Here is a 17,891-nt window from a genome sequence, read left to right as displayed (position 1 = left end):
TGTAGAGTGACAGGCATCGCGGGTGCATCACGTTTTGCACGGTGACGTCACGGCGCAACTTTATTAACAATTTGTCAATACAAAGTATAGGGAAAGGGTGCATGCTGCTTAGAAGCCTGTATCCCAGGCATCTAAGAAGCTACAGTCCCCCTCTGTCAACCCACCATTGGAAAGGTAATCACCATTGGAAAGGGGATCTGGAAAAAATAAACAAAAAAATAAAAAAATAAATTAAATCAGCTTAGCACCCAGGTGGGAAAGTGCTTAGCACTCGAAGGGTTAAACCTATTAATCCCTAATTTGCCGCTCTCGACATCGCCGCCACTAATGAAACGTATAAACCCCTATTTCGCCACCACTATAATAAAGTTATTAACCCCTATTCCCCCGCACCCCATCGCCCACACTATAAAGATATTAACCCCTTTTCCGCCGCTCCCGACATCGCCGCCACTAAATAAAGTTATTAACCCCTAAACCTCTGGCCTCCCACATCACTGCCACTAAATAAACCTATTAACCCCTAAACCCCACATCAAAAAAACTAAATTAAGCTATTAACCCCTAAACCTAACAACCCCCTAACGTTCAATTAAAATTACAAGATCGCTATCTTAAAATAAAAAAACTTACCTGTGAAATTAAAAAACCCAAGTTTAAACTATAAATTAAACTAATATGACTATTTTATTACAATTAAAATAACTATCAATTAAATAAATTAAATTACACATTAAAAAAACCTAAAACTACTAAAAAAATAAAATCTACAATTAGAAAAAATAAAAAATACTAAATTACAAAAAAATAACAAATGAAATTATCCAAAATAAAAACAATTACACCTAATCTAATAACACTAAGAAAATAACCCCCCCCCAAAATAAAAAAACCCTAGCCTACAATAAACTACCAGCAGCCCTTAAAATGGCCTTTTGTAGGGCATTGCCCTAAAGAAATCAGCGTTTTTACCTGAAAAAAAAAAGACTCCCCCAACAGTAAAACCCAGCACCCAACCAACCCCCCAAAATAAAAAAACCTAACAAAAACCTAAGCTACTCGTTGCCCTGAAAAGGGCATTTGTATGGGCATTGCCCTTATAGGGCGTTCAGCTTTTTGAAGAAAAGCCCAAACCCTAATCTAAAAAAAAAAAAAAAAAAAAGTTTAAAAAACCCTAACACTAACCCCCAACGATCCACTTACAGTTTCTGAAGTCCGGACATCCAGGCGGCGAGGTCTTCATCCAATTTTTGAAATTCAAATCAGCCAATAGGATGAGAGCTACTGAAATCCTATTGGCTGTTCAAATCAGCCAAATAGAACGAGAGCTACTGAAATTCTATTGGCTATTCAAATCAGCCAATAGAATTTCAGTAGCTCTCATCCTGATGGCTGATTTGAACAGCCAATAGGATTTCAGTAGCTTTCATCCTATTGGCTGATTTGAAATTAAAAAGTCAAATCAGCAAATAGGAATGCAAGGGACGCCATTATGAAAAGGTTCCCTTGCATTGAAGATTCAGTATACAGCAGGGACCGTATGAAGAGGATGCTCCACGCCGGATGTCTTCAAGATGGACCCGCTCCTCGCCGCTGGATGAAGATTGAAGACAACGCCGGGATAAAGATAGAAGATACCGCCTGGATGAAGACAGAAGACACTGCCTGGATGGATGAAGACCTCGCCGCATGGATGTCTGGAAAAGTGCATCGTCGGGGGTTAGTATTAGGTTTGTTAGGTTTAGGGGTTAATAGTTTAAGTTTTTTTGCGGTGGGAGGGGCTGGCGATTTAGGAGTTAATAGGTTTATTTAGTGAGAGTGATGTGGCAGGCCAGAGGTTTAGGGGTTAATAAATGTATTTAGTGGCAGTGATGTCGGGGAGCTGCGGAATAGGGGTTAATATCTTTATTATAGTGTGGGCGATGTTGGGGAGTGGGGAAATAGGGATTAATAACTTTATTATAGTGGAAGCGATATCGGGAGCAGCAGATTAGGGGTTAATAAATTTATTTTAGTGGTGATGTCAGGAGCGGCAGATTAGGGGTTAATAACTTTATCTAGGTGTCGGCAATGTTGAGGGCAGCAGATTAGGGGTGTTTAAAAGTGGGGTTTATGTTAGGGTGTAAGGTTTAAACGTAACTTTTTTTCCCCATAGACATCAATGGGGTTGCGTTACGGAGCTTTTCATTACACGATCACAGGTATTACTTTTTTTTCCCAACACTCTCTCCCCATTGATGTCTATGGGGAAAGAGTGCACAAGCACGTCAAAGCAGCGCTTGTATTTTGTGCGGTATGGAGCTCATCGCAAACCATATCGCACGCACAAGGCGGCTTTTATGAAACTTGTAATGGCAGCGCTATGGAGGGTGAAATAACGCAACTTTTGTTGCGTTTGTTTCGCACCATCTATAGCGCAAAACTTGTAATCTAGGTGTATGTTTTAAATACCTGCTAATTTGATAAACCCATAAAAAAAATAGTCACTTTCGATTTGCCTATAATCCCATAAAAGGAGGCGTATGTGCATATACTCCAATCACCGGCCTATCCTCAACTAGAGATGTGACTGTTTAACCATGAAGAAAGGATTAAACGTAGTTATAGAGATTAAAATAAACTAAACTACTTTATTAAAAAGGAAATTTATGCTTACCTGATAAATTTATTTCTTTTACGATATGACGAGTCCACGGATTTCATCCTTACTTATGGGATATCGCCTCCTGGTCAGCAGGAGGAGGCAAAGAGCACCACAGCAGAGCTGTATATATAGCTCCTCCCTTCCCTCCCACTCCAGTCATTCGACCGAAGTTAAGAAGAGAAAGGAAAAGCCAAGGTGCAGAGGTGATTGAAGTTTAACAAAAATAAAGACCTGTCTTAGAAAATGACAGGGTGGGCCGTGGACTAGTCATATCGTAAAAGAAATAAATTTATCAGGTAAGCATAAATTTACTTTTCTTTTACAAGATATGACGAATCCACGGATTTCATCCTTACTTATGGGATACAATACCAAAGCTATAGGACACGGATGAAAGGGAGGGACAAGACAGGAACCTAAACGGAAGGCACCATTGCTTGAAGAACCTTTCTCCCAAAAACAGCCTCGGACGAGGCAAAAGTGTCAAATTTGGAAAATTTGGAAAAAGTGTGAAGAGACGACCAAGTTGCAGCCTTGCAAATCTGTTCAACAGAAGCATCATTTTTGAATGCCCATGAGGAAGCCACAGCCCTAGTAGAATGAGCCGGAATTCTTTCAGGAGGCTGCTGTCCAGCAGTCTCATATGCAAAACGGATGATACTCTTCAGCCAAAAAGAAAGAGAGGTAGCCGTAGCTTTTTGACCCCTACGTTTTCCAGAGAAAATAACAAATAATGAAGATGATTGACGAAATTCTTTATTCGCCTGCAAGTAAAACTTCAGGGCACGGACCACATCCAAGTTATGTAACAGACGCTCCTTCTTAGAAGAAGGATTAGGACACAATGAAGGAACAATAATTTCCTGATTAATATTTTTGTTGGAAACAACCTTAGGAAGAAAACCAGGTTTGGTACGTAACACTACCTTATCGGAATGAAAAATAAGATAAGGTGAATAACATTGTAATGCTGAAAGATCAGAAACTCTGCAAGCAGAAGAAATAGCAACCAAAAATAAAACTTTCCAAGATAATTTAATATCTATGGAATGCATAGGTTCAAAAGGAACCCCTTGAAGAACCTTAAGAACTAAATTCAAACTCCAAGGAGGAGCAATAGATCTAAACACAGGCTTGATTCTAGTCAGAGCCTGACAAAAAGATTGAACATCCGGAAAATCTGCCAGACGTTTGTGTAGCAAAATAGATAAAGCAGAAATCTGTCCCTTTAACAAACTTGCTGATAACCCTTTCTCCAATCCTTCTTGGAGAAAAGATAAAATCCTAGGAATCCTAATCTTACTCCATGAGTAGCACTTGGATTCGCACCAATAAAGATATTTACGCCATATCTTATGGTAAATCTTTCTAGTAACAGGCTTACGTGCCTGGATCAAGGTATCAATGACCGAATCAGAGAACCCTTGCTTAGATAAAATCAAGCGTTCAATCTCCAAGCAGTCAGCTGCAGAGAAACTAGATTTGGATGATGGAAGGGTCCCTGAATGAGAAGGTCCTACCTCAATGGAAGCTTCCAAGGTGGCAGAGAGGACATGCCCACCAGATCGGCATACCAAGTCCTGCGAGGCCACGCAGGAGCGATGAGAATCACCAAAGCCCTCTCCTGTTTGATCCGAGCAATCACCCGGGGAAGGAGAGCAACCGGTGGAAACACATAAGCTAGGTTGAACGACCAAGGCACTGCCAAGGCATCTATCAGTTCGGCCTGAGGATCCCTGGACCTGGATCCGTATCTCGGGAGTTTGGCATTCTGACGAGATGCCATAAGGTCCAGCTCCAGTCTGCCCCATCTGAGAATCAGGGTGGCAAAATCCTCCGGATGGAGTTCCCATTCCCCCGGATGAAAAGTCTGTCTGCCAAAAAAATCTGCTTCCCAGTTGTCCACTCCTGGGATGTAGATTGCTGACAGATAACAAGAGTGAGCCTCCGCCCAACGAATTATCTTGGATACTTCTGTCATCGCTAAGGAACTCCTTGTTCCTCCCTGATTTGTTCCTCCCTGATGATTGATGTAAGCCACAGTCGTCATGTTGTCCAACTGAAATCGGATGAATCTGGCCAAAGCCAACTGAGGCCAAGCCTGAAGCGCATTGAATATTGCTCTTAACTCCAGAATATTGATTGGAAGTAGAGACTCCGACCGAGTTCACACACCCTAAGCTTTCAGGGAATTCCAGACTGCACCCCCGTTCCAATAGACTGGCGTCGGCTGTCACTATCCCCCATGAGGGTCTGCGGAAGCATGTCCCTTGGGAAAGATGATCCGGCGACAACCACCAAAGAAGAGAGTCTCTTGTCTCCTGATCCAGATCTGTCTGAGGAGACAAAGTTGCCTAATCTCCATTCCACTGTCTGAGCATGCTCAGTTGTAGAGGTCTGAGATGAAAACGAGCAAACAGAATGATGTCCATTGCCGCCACCATCAATCCAATTACCTCCATGCACTGAGCCACTGATGGCCGAGAATTAGACTGAAGGGATAGGCATGTATTCAGAATCTTTAACTTTCTGACTCCCGTCAAGAAGATTTTCATGGATATAGAGTCTATTAGAGTTCCCAGGAAAGGAACACTTGTCTGTGCAATTAGTGAACTCTTTTCTAGATTCCCCTTCCACCCGTGAGTCCTTAGAAAGGATAGAACAATGTTGGTATGAGACTTTGTCAGCTGATAAGACGACGCCTGGATCAGAATATTGTCCAGATAAGGCGTCACTGCAATGCCCCTGAGAACCGCCAGCAGAGACCCTAGAACCTTCGTGAAGATCCTGGGTGTCGTGGCTAGCCCGAAAAGAAGGGCCACGAACTGAAAATGTTTGTCCAGAAAGGCAAACCTCAGGAACTGGTGATGATCTCTGTGGATAGGAATCTGAAGATATGCATCCTTTACGTCCACGGTAGTCATATATTGACCCTCCTGGATCAATGGAAGAATTGTCCGAATAGTCTCCATCTTGAAGGATGGAACTCTGGGAAACTTGTTTAGACTCTTGAGATCTAAAATGGGTGGGAACATTCCATCTTTTTTGGGAACCACAAAAAGATTTGAGTAAAACCCCTGCCCCTGCTCCTGTATTGGAACGGGACAAATTACTCCCATAGTGGAGGTCTTTTACACAACGTAAGAACGCCTCTATTTTTATCTGGTCTACAGACAATCGTGAAAGAAGAAACCTTCCCCTTGGGAAGGAATTTTTGAACTCCAACTGATACCCTTGAGACACGATTTCTAGTGTCCAGTGATCTGGAATGTCTCTTATCCAAGCCTGGACAAAGAGAGGAAGTCTGCCCCCTACTAGATCCGGTCCCGGATCGGGGGCCGCCCCTTCATGCTGTCTTGGAAGCAGCAGCTGGCTTCTTGGGTTGTTTACCCTTGTTCCAAGCCTGGTTGGGTCTCCAGGTGAGCTTGGCTTGAGGATAATTCCCTTCCTGTTTAGCGGAAGAGGAGGGGGGGACTCCTTTGAAATTACAAAAGGAACGAAAATTACTCTGTCGTCCCCTTTGCTTAGATGTTTTGTCTTGAGGGAGGAAATGACCCTTGCCTCCCGTAATATCAGAAATTATCTCTTTCAAATCAGGCCCGAATAGGGTCTTTCCCTTGAAAGCAATAGCCAAAAGCTTGGATTTAGAGGACATATCCGCAGACCAAGATTTCAACCATAAAATTCTTCTTGCTAAGATGAAGAAGCCCGAACTCTTAGCCGCTAATTTGGTGATCTGGAAGGAAGCATCCGTAATAAAAGAATTAGCCAGCTTAAGGGCCTTAATTCTGTCCTGTATTTCCTCTAAAGAGGTCTCAGTTCTAAGAGACTCTTCTAGAGCGTCAAACCAAAAAGCAGCCGCAGTTGTGACTGTTACAATGCAGGCCGCCGGTTGCAATAAAAACCCCTGATGAATATAAAGTTATTTGAGAAGACCCTCCAACTTCTTATCCATGGGGTCTTTAAAAGCACAACTGTCCTCGATAGGGATAGTCGTACGCTTCGCCAGGGTAGAAATAGCTCCCTCCACCTTAGGGACCGTCTGCTAAGAGTCCCGAACAGTGTCAGCTATAGGGTACATTTTCTTAAAAATAGGGGAAGGGAAGAACGGGATACCATGTCTTTCCCATTCCCTAGCAATAATCTCCGAGATTCTCTTAGGAACCGGAAAAACATCGGAATAAGAAGGGACCTCTAAGTATTTGTTCATTTTACTCAATTTCTCTGGTGGGACCACAATAGAGTCACAGTCGTCCAGAGTCACCAAAACCTCTTGCAGTAAATGCCGGAGGTGTTCAAGCTTAAATCTGAAGGACATGACGTCTGAATCTGTTGAGGGTAATGCACTTCCTGAGTCAGACAGATCCCCCTCAGACAGGGCCTCCCTACCTCCCAAATCAGAGCCCTGGGAAGGTATATCGGAGATAGCCATTAAAGCATCAGAAGTCGCAGGGACCACATGGGTCTATGCCCTGCTGTGTTTGCCTTGTAACACTGGCAACTTAGCTAAAACTTCTGTAAGAGTGGATGACATAACTGCAGCCATATCCTGCAGAGTGAATGAAGTGGACGCAGTTGAAAAACATGGGCGTTAAAGGTTGTGACGCTTGGGGAGAAAGCTGCGGCATACCCTGAGTCTCATCAGTCTGAGAAGCCTCCTTAGATATACTTACATTAAAGAATATTTGTTCTTTACATTGTAAAGCCCTCTCAGTACATGAGGGACAAAAAGTAATAGGGGGTTCTACATTGGCATCTAAACACATAGAACAGGTACTTTCCTGAAGTTCAGCCATGACAAACAAACCAGCAATAGCAGTATTGGTCGTTTTCTCTGAAATTCCAAATAAATTTAAAAAGGCAAACACTTTAGAAAAGTTGCTGAAAAAAACGGGTTTACTGTCTCTTTAAAAATTAAAAGCCGTATATGCGTTTGTTGCACCGCAATAAGCTGCATTAATTTGGAAACACCCTAAGACTTATAAAAACGTATACTGTAAGTGTATTACCGAATCAAGCAATTTCTGTCTAAATTAACCCCTTGCACCTCACCACAGCTCTGCTGTGGCGCCTACCTGTCCCGAAACGAAACACTGAATAGTCGTGGACGGCGCTCCTAAAGTCGCTTGTGAAGTTTGTAAACACATGCGACTTAGGCCACACCGGAGCCTAGATACATGCTGCTCCAAGACAGGATCCGGATAGAAAATGCGCGCCTGAGCGTGCGAAACTCAAGCCCCGCCCCTCGTGGGCGCAACTAAAGTCCCCGGTTACAGCAAGCACCGCATGGCAAATAAACGTGTCGGTTCCTATAAAAGTACCTTGAATCACCAATGTGCCCCTTCACATAAACACACACTAATCCAATAACGCCAAAGTAAAATAGAATACTTTGCTGCACATGCCTTAATCTCCCAGCGTCAAGCCCATAGTAAAAACATAGCCCCTGGTTAACCCTTTATTAGGCTACTGATCCAAACAAAAAAAGGGAATACTTATGCACATAACCTGTAATGCAAAACGATTACCCTTTCCCTGTACAGGGAATAAGTGCCAGTCTGTTCTGAGATACTTCAGTCTCCACAGAAATAAATGACTGTACATACCTCAAAGCTGAACGCAGTATGAAGCTGTCCCACACAATGAAGATGTTCCTATTTCCTCACCTCCAGCACGTCTGTGGGGACAAATAGAATCTTAGATAATATCTGCTAAGACCATCAGCAGGGCAGCAATCAATATGGGAGCGTGTCTGCATAGTGAGAATCTCCCCAGTCCATTGCTGAAAAGCCAGAAGCTCTAGCCCTGAGAAAAATAGTACACACTGGCACCATTTAAAAATAATAAACTGTTGATTGAAGAATCTAAACTAACACCTCAGTTTACCTCTTCCTATCACTAACACAGGCAAAGAGAATGACTGGAGTGGGAGGGAAGGGAGGAGCTATATATACAGCTCTGCTGTGGTGCTCTGTGCCTCCTCCTGCTGACCAGGAGGCGATAGCCCATAAGTAAGGATGAAATCTGTGGACTTGTCATATCTTGTAAAAGAAATGTCTTTTTTTTAGCTGCAATGTATCTTTAGAGGGACAGTCAACACCAGAATTTGTGTTGTTTTAAAAGATTGATAATCCCTTAATTACCAATTCCCCAACTTTGCATAACCAACAGTTATAATTATACATGTTTTACCTCTGTAATTACCTTGTATCTAAGCCTCAGCAGACTGCCCCCTTATTTCAGTTCTTTTGACAGACTTGCATTTTAGCCAATCAGAGTTGACTCCATGGTAAATTCACGTGTATGAGCTCAATGTTATCTATATGAAACACGTGAACTAATGCCCTCTAGTGGTGAAAAACTATCAAAATGCATTTAGATTAGAAGCAGCCTTCAAGGTCTAAGAAATTAGCATATGAACTTCCTAGGTTTAGCTTTCAACTATGAATACCAAGAGAACAAAGCAAAATTGGTGAGAAAAGTAAATTGCAAAGTTGTTTAAAATTACATGCCCTATTTGAATCATGAAAGCTTTTTTTGGACTTGACTGTCCCTTTAAGTATCACTTCCCTTCCCACAAACCCCAGTCATTTGACCGAAGGTAAATGGAGAAAAAAAGCAACACAAGGTGCAGAGGTGCCTGAGGTTTAGTAAAACAATAACTGGCTTAATATAAAGGGCGGGGCTGTGGACTCACCATATCCGGAAAGATAGAAATTTATAAGGTAAGCATAATTTTTTTTTTCTAAGATATGGTGAGTCCACCGCGTCCACAATTACTGTTGGGAACCAATACCCAAGCTAGAGGACACAGATGACTAGGGAGGGACAAGATAGGTATGCCTAGACAAAAGGCACCACCACTTGAAGAACCTTTCTCCCAAAAGAGGCCTCAGCCGAGGCAAAAGTATCAAATTTATAAAACTTGGAAAAAGTATGCAAGGAAGACCAAGTTGCAGCCTTGCAAATCATTTTTGAAAGCCCAAGAAGAGGAGACAGCCCTAGTGGAATGAGCCGTAATTCTCTCAGAAGGCTGCTGTCCAGCAGTCTCATAAGTCAAACGAATTATACTTTTCAACCAGAGAGAAAGAGAAGTAGCTGTAGCTCTCTGAACTTTACGTCTCCCAGAGAAACAAACAAACCTAGTAGAAGACTGATGAAAATCCTTAGTTACCTGCTGATAAAATTTAAGAGCACGCACAACATCCAAGTTGTGCAACAAGCGTTCCTTATGAGAAGAAGGTTTAGGACATTAAGAAGGAACAACAATTTCCTGAATAATGTTTCTATTTGAAACAACTTTAGGAAGAAAACCTAACTTAGTACGAAGAACCACCTTATCAGCATGAAAGATAAGATAAGGCAAATCACACTGTAAGGCAGAGAGCTCTGAGACTCTCCAAGCAGAAGAAATAGCAATAAGGAACAACACCTTCCAAGATAACAACTTGATATCTATGGCATGCATCGGCTCAAACGGAGCCTGCTGCAAAACTTTAAGAATAAGGTTAAGGCTCCGAGGAGGAGCAACAGACTTAAACACAGGCCTGATTCTGACCAAGGCCTGACAAAAGGATTGCACATCTGGCACATCCACCAGACGCTTATGTAGCACAACAAATAACACAGATATCCAACTATTCAGGGTACTAACTGACAAGCCTTTTTCCAGCCCTTCCTGGAGAAAAGACAAAATTTTACGAATCTTGACCTTAGTCCAAAAGTAGCCCTTGGATTCACACCAATAGAAATATTTACACCATATCTTATGGTAAATCTTTCTTGTAACAGGCTTGTGAGCCTGAATCATAGTCTCAATGACTGAATCAAAAAAAAAAAAAAAACAGGCTTAGACAGAACTAAGTGTTCAATCTCCAAGCAGTCAGCTTCAGAGAAACGAGATTTGGATCAAGGAAAGGACCCTGAAGAAGAAGGTCCTTCCTCAGAAGCAGTCTCCATGGTGGGAGGGACGACATCTCCACTAGATCTGCATACCAAATCCTGCGAGGCCAAGCAGGAGCTATTAGAATCACCAATGCTCTCTCCTGTTTGATACGAGCAATGACTAGTGGAAGAAGAGCAAACGGAGGAAAAAGGTAAGTCAACCTGAAGTTCCAAGGAACCGCTAGAGTATCTATCAGAGCGGCCAAAGGATCCCTTGACCTTGAACCATAACTTTTGAGCTTGGCATTTTGCCAAGACACCATCAGATCCAACTCCGGCACCCCCTATTTGAGGGTTAAGCTGGATAACATATTCAGATGGAGTTCCCACTCCCTGGGATGAAAAGTCTGTGGATGGATTACCTCCATACATTGAGTCACTGATGGTCCAACAGTAGACTTTAGGGAGAGACAAGAAGAAAGAATTTTGACTCGTCTGACCTCTGTCAGAGAAAATGTCATCGATAGGGAATATATTATGGTCCCTAAGAAAGTTACCCTTGTAGCTGGAACAAGGGAACTCATTTCTAAATACACTTTTCATCTGTGGGAACGAACAAAAGACAACAAGATCTCTGTGTGAGATTTTGCTCGTTGAAGAGATGGCGCCTGAACTAATATATCGTTCAGGTAGGGCACCACTGAAATTCCTCAAGACCGGATCACTGCCAAGAGAGCCCCCAGAACATTTGAGAAAATTCTGGGGGCTGTGGCAAGACCAAACGGAAGAGCCACAAACTGAAAGTGTTTGTCCAGAAAGGCAAATCTCAGAAATTTGTGATGATCCCTGTGAATGGGAACGTGAAGATATGCATCCTTCAGGTCTATGGTCGTCATGAACTGACCCTCTTGGATCAAGGGAAGAATGGAACGTATAGTTTCCATCTTGAAGGACGGCACTCTGAGAAATTTGTTTAGACACTTTAGGTCTAGAATAGGACGAAAGGTTCCCTCTTTTTTGGGAACCACGAACAGATTGGAATAAAAACCTAGACCCTGTTCCTGTACTGGAACTGAAACTATCACTCTTAGGGAGAAAAGATCCTGTACACATTTCAAGAAAGCCTCTCTTCTTATCTGGTCTGCAGATAATCTTGAGAGGTGCAACCTGCCCCTGGGAGGAAAAGTCTTGAATTCCAACCTGTAACCCTGAGACACTATGTCCACAGCCCAGGGATCTGGGACATCTCATACCCAAAATCGAGAGAACTGAGAAAGTCTGCCCCCTACTTGATCCGATCCCGGATCAGGGGAAAACCCTTCATGCTGATTTAGACTCAGCTGCGGATTTCTTTGATTGCTTCCCCTTGTTCCAAGACTGACTGGGCTTCCAAGAAAGCTTGGACTGTTCCTGCTTGGAAGCGGGAGGGGAAGGCTTACCTCTGAAGTTACAAATGGAATGAAAATTACTCTGACATCCTTTCATTCTATTCTTCTTGTCCTGCTGCAGAAAAGACCCCTTACCACCTGTGATATCGGAAATCATTTCTGCCAGACCAGGTCCGAACAAGGTCTTACCCTTGTAAGGAATTACCAAAAGCTTTGACTTAGATGGAACATCCGATGACCAAGATTTCAGCCATAAAGGTCTGCGCGTTTATACTGCAAAACCAGATATTTTGGCGCCTAACTTAATCACCTGCAAAGAAGCGTCAGCAATAAAGGAATAGGCTAACTTAAGAGCCTTAATCCTGTCTTGGATCTCCTCCAAGGGAGTCTCTGCCTGAAGAGACTCAGACAATGTGTCAATCCAATAGGCTGCCGCACTAGTCACAGTGACAATACACACTGCAGGTTGCCATTGGAGGCCCTGATGAACATACATCTTTTTTTAAGTAAGACTCCAGTTTCTTATCCATTGGGTCCTTAAAAGAGCAGCTATCCTCAATAGGAATAGAAGTTTTCTTAGCCAGGAATAGTAGTTCTCCACGACTCCTTAATGGAGGCAGCCACAGGGAACATTTTCTTAAAGACAGGAGACGGGGGAAAATGAATCCCAGGTCTCTCCCATTCCTGTGTGTAATGATTTCCGTAGCACGGTCTGGCATGGGAAACACATCCACTGAGGAAGGAACCTCAAAGTATTTATTAAGTTTACTAGATTTCCTAGGGTTGACAACGACAGGGGTATCGGAGTCGTCCAAGGTAGCCAAAACCTCCTTTAACTAAACACGGAGGTGTTCAAGCATAAATCTGAAAGATACAACTTCAGCATCAGATCAAGGACTTACACTTTCTGAATCTGAGTTTTCACCCTTGCGTTTTCCCTGAAGCATGGGAATGGCAGCTAATGCCTCATATCGCAGAAGATACCTGGGCGGCAATCTTTGCTTGCAAATACACTCCTCCAGGAGATTCAAAGGAACCACAGGGCACTGCATGTAACGCCATTAAGGCTTGGGGCGGTTGAGGAGAAGGCTGTGACAAAGCCTGAACAGCATCTTCCTGAGAGACATTTGGCTCAGACACAAAAAGCTTATCTTTATTTTTTAAAGTTCTCTCTATATAAGAGGAACATAATTGCATTGGTGGCAACACCTGACCTTCCAAACAAAGGATACGTGTCCATAGTAGTAGTATCCTGATCCATTATGTAAGAAAAAGTTTAAAAAAAAAAAAAAATTCAGTACTGTCCCTTTAAATACTAAATGCGGTGAAAATTATGTGCTTTTAAACCGCTGAAGACTCAAAGACAATAAGGATGTTTTGCTCTAAGCAAGAGGTTGTTATACGGATCCCTGCCTAACACACACCTCAGTCTATGACTGAAGTGCTCACCTGCCCCTCTCTGCAACAGCAATCAGAAGCACTTGCCGTGCTCTTGAAGTGTGAATGATTTTTTCCACTCAGCGTCTGCACCACTAACCCAGAACGTACGATGGTCATGTGACCGGCTTTAGAGAAGTTGCACCACTAGTGTAAAAGGCACACTTCCTGACAGAAGAGAAGGGGCCAAAATGAAACCGTTTCCTGTAGCATTCAGCGACAGGAACAGAAAGTAATAAACGCCCCCAGAATAAAAACTCAGTAAGGAGCTAAGTTCCTAACCGGAACCAAGAAATAAGTTGCCAAAAGTCAAATTAAGTTAGAAAAGTGCAGGAAGCCAAAATAGAGTTAACCCCTTCAAGAATTTAACTCTTTGTCTCTTCACGTATCAAAGTGCCTGCCACTGCCTTTTTAACCCCTTTCCACAAGGTTCTAGCCCCACAATATATGCAGACTTAGGTTCTGTACAAAAAAAGGCACTTACCTGTATCTAGCCATCTGGCAGGAGGACAGCCTAGCCGGTATGAGAGGAAGCCACTCCTCACAGAGACCTGTAGAAAAAGAAGGAACAGAGTAAACCTACTCTGGCTTTCTATTTTAGGGCAGCAACAATGTTAGGAAATCGCAGCAAGGCCCACCTCACAAGTTCCTAACTGCTTTAAAGCCACCACTACCCTGCTGAAGAGATTGACATTGATTACAGCTATACCCAGAACACAGGAAAGATCAGAGCAAACCTACTCTGACTTTAAAAATAATAAAATCTTGCTTGTAGCAAAGAAATTCAGACACTGAAAACTTCACCTCCTCCATTGACAGAGGCAAAGAGAATGACTGGGGTTTGTGGGAAGGAAAGTGATACTTAACAGTTTGACTGTGGTGCTCTTTGCCTCCTCCTGCTGGCCAGGAGTGACGTTCCCAACAGTTATTGAGGACGCCGTGGACTCACCATATCTTAGGAAAGAAAATTAAATTGCATGATTGTCAATGCAATCACAAGATTTCAACACTGGGATCAGATCATGGGGGACTGCCTACGATGATAGGCACGCCACCCCCAGTCGGACTTTCAGTTGCCTAAAACCAGGATTGAGCAGGACGCCAAAAAAGGTAGGATGTTCCATGCCGTCCTAAAGGTGTTTAAGCCCAGCACTTTTAGCATGGCATGGAACATCCTAACGGCGTCTAGGGGTTAAATGGACAGTCTATTCCAGAATTGTTATTGTTTAAAAAGATAGTTAATCCCTTATTTACCCGTTCCCCAGTTTTGCATAACCAACACAGTTATATTAATATACTTTTTACCTCTGTAATTACCGTGTATCTAAGCCTCTGAAGACTGCCCCTTTATTTCAGTTCTTTTGAAAGACTTGCATTTTAACCATGTGAGAATAAGCAAACAAGAAGGGTAGTCCGGAAACAGTCTCAATTCATATTAGTTAAAAATCGATCATTTTTTAACCAATCATTGCTGACTCATAAAAAACTCCACGGAAGTGAGCACAATATTATCAATATGACACACATGAACTAGCACTGACTAGCTGTGAAAAACAGTCAAAATGCACTGAGATAAGAGGTGGCCTTCAAGGGCTTAGAAATAAGTTTACAAGCCCAACTAGGGTTAGATTTCAACAAAGAATACCAAGATAATAAAGCAAATTTGATGCTAAAAATAAATTTGTTTAAAATTGTATGCCCTATTTGAATCATAAGAGTTTAATTTTGAATAGGCTGTCCCTTTAAGAGACATTCTTATTAATATAAATATGGTTGCATGTACATGTGGTGAATACAATTAATGTAATCAACAAGAACACATGTGGAAAAATAATATAAAAACTATGTTTGAGTTGAACCTATAATCTTTATTATATGAGTGAATACAGAGCATTTTTGGCAATTCTTGGAATACTGGGTACACCCACAAAGTCTCTAACCCCTAGAACAGTAAATGTAACCCAGGAAAGGTACTTACAGAAAGAGAGTCTTCTCCAACTTGGCTACTTGCCAGAGCCATAATATTTGGGGAGTAAAAACGTTCATACATAGAGGCTCCTTGGCAGGTATCAATGATAAATAATATTTCATTATACCTGGAAAAAAAAAGTTATTGGTTATTTTTCTGCAAGAACATAACTCACTGTAGCAACAACAGACGATATGTTCTTTACTCTTGTATTCAGTTGAGAGCTTCCAAGTCCAAGCAATAAAGTTTTAAAACTCCACATTTCCCAATCACGTGTATAAAAAGCAAGTTTCACATTGTTACAAAACACATCAAATTTAATGAACAATTAACGTGTGGATACTAATATAGGCATTTTACATTTTTTCTTGGGGTACAACTTTTGGATGGGTTGTATTTAATTCAGGTGTTCTGGTAGGTAGCACGGGCGTTAAAGGTTGCAATAGCCTCTTCAGGAATCATCTTTTTTATTTTTTAATATTGTTTGAATTGAATCTGTGACATTGCATTAAAAAAATATAGGAAATAAGTAAGAAAAGGGTAGAAAACAATTGCTTTTTATTTAGAAAGCTGACTTTTTGTTTTTTTTTCCTTTTTCAAATCAGATAGCTCGATCAGTTGATATACATAAGTGCTAGGTTCCAAAAGTCTAAGTCCATTATAAATGTCTGTTTATATTTCAACATTTATGAAAAACATATTGGTTTGTCAAAACATACAGCATTTTTTCCAGACAAAAAGGAGGAAAGGGATTTGGGAGTAGTAATAGATAACAAGCTAAAGATGGGTGCACAATGCAGGGCAGCGGCTTCAAAGGCTAATAAGATACTAGCATGTATTAAAAGAGGTATTGATTCAAGGAAGGAAAGCATAATTCTGTCATTATATAAAGCCCTGGTAAGACCTCACCTTGAGTTTGGAGTGCAGTTCTGGGGACCAATTGCTAAAAAAGATATTGCAGAACTAGAAAAAGTTCAGAGAAGGGCCACAAAGCTAATAAGGGGATTGGAGAAATTAACCTATGAGGAGAGGCTAGCCAAACTGGGTCTGTTTTCTTTAGAAAAAAGGTGCTTGAGAGGTGACATGATTACTTTATATGAATATATTCAAGGCCCATATACAGAGATGGCAGAAGCTCTGTTTATTCCAAGAAAATTGTTTCTGACAAGAGGTCATAATTTAAGGTTGGAGGAAAGGAGATTTAATCTCCTGCAACGGAAACGTTTTTTCACTGTGAGAGCAATAAAATTGTGGAACTCATTACCAAAGGAGGTAGTGAATGCCAATACCATAGATACATTTAAAAATAGTCTGGATAAGTTTCTGTATACTAACAAAATTCATGGATATGATTGCTAGTATTAAATGGGTCACATTTTAATGGGGTTATTTAAGCTTAACTGGAGCTTTTTGTAAGTATTTTAGATTTGTATAGGTTGAACTCGATGGACTTCAGTCTTTTTTTCAACCTTATCTACTATGTTACTATGTTACTATGTTATTTCTCCTAGTAAAAGTAAAGAAAATATGTTTGTTACTTACTGAAAAATAAAAGTTGCACAATAATTGGTATAACCACCATCCGCCTTACTGAGGCCTAGATTTGGAGTTCGGCGGTAGCCGTCAAAACCAGCGTTAGAGGCTCCTAACGCTGGTTTTGGCCGCCCGCTGGTATTTGGAGTCAGTGATTAAAGGGTCTAACGCTCACTTTACAGCCGCGACTTTTCCATACCGCAGATCCCCCTACGCCATTTGCGTAGCCTATATTTTCAATGGGATCTTTCTAACGCTGGTATTTAGAGTCGTTTCTGAAGTGAGCGTTAGAGCTCTAACGACAAGATTCCAGCCGCCTGAAAATAGCAGGAGTTAAGAGCTTTCTGGCTAACGCCGGTTTATAAAGCTCTTAACTACTGTACCCTAAAGTACACTAACACCCATAAACTACCTATGTACCCCTAAACCGAGGTCCCCCCACATCGCCGCCACTCGATTAAAATTTTTAACCCCTAATCTGCCGACCGCCACCTACGTTATATTTATGTACCCCTAATCTGCTGCCCCTAACCCCGCCGACCCCTGTATTATATTTATTCACCCCTAACCTGCCCCCCACAACGTCGCCGCCAGCTACTTACAATAATTAACCCCTAATCTTCCGACCGCAAAGCGCCGCCACCTACGTTATCCTTATGTACCCCTAATCTGCTGCCCTAACACCGCCGACCCCTATATTATATTTATTAACCCCTAATCTGCCCCCCTCAACGTCGCCGACACCTACCTACAATTATTAACCCCTAATCTGCCGAGCGGACCTGAGCGCTACTATAATAAAGTTATTAACCCCTAATCCGCCTCACTAACCCTATCATAAATAGTATTAACCCCTAATCTGCCCTCCCTAACATCGCCGACACCTACCTTCAATTATTAACCCCTAATCTGACGACCGGAGCTCACCGCTATTCTAATAAATGGATTAACCCCTAAAGCTAAGTCTAACCCTAACACTAACACCCCCCTAAGTTAAATATAATTTTTATCTAACGAAATAAATTAACTCTTATTA

At 41.8% G+C, this 17,891-nt stretch overlaps 1 protein-coding gene across 1 annotated transcript in view; it reads right to left on the bottom strand.

Annotated features, from left to right (window-relative positions):
* Nucleotides 1-17,891, bottom strand: part of PIGK (phosphatidylinositol glycan anchor biosynthesis class K) — a 539,029-nt gene that overhangs the window by 386,368 nt on the left and 134,770 nt on the right. Inside the window, exon 7 of the mRNA XM_053693337.1 lies at nt 15,332-15,449. Within this exon, the coding sequence (XP_053549312.1) occupies nt 15,332-15,449 (118 nt within the window). The remainder of the gene's footprint in view (nt 1-15,331; nt 15,450-17,891) is intronic.

Source organism: Bombina bombina, chromosome 10 (assembly GCF_027579735.1).
Source record: "Bombina bombina isolate aBomBom1 chromosome 10, aBomBom1.pri, whole genome shotgun sequence".
In the NCBI taxonomy this organism is placed as follows: domain Eukaryota; kingdom Metazoa; phylum Chordata; class Amphibia; order Anura; family Bombinatoridae; genus Bombina; species Bombina bombina.
The sequence above is the reverse complement of the archived record's forward strand: the minus strand, read 5'-3'. Positions and strand labels throughout refer to the sequence as shown.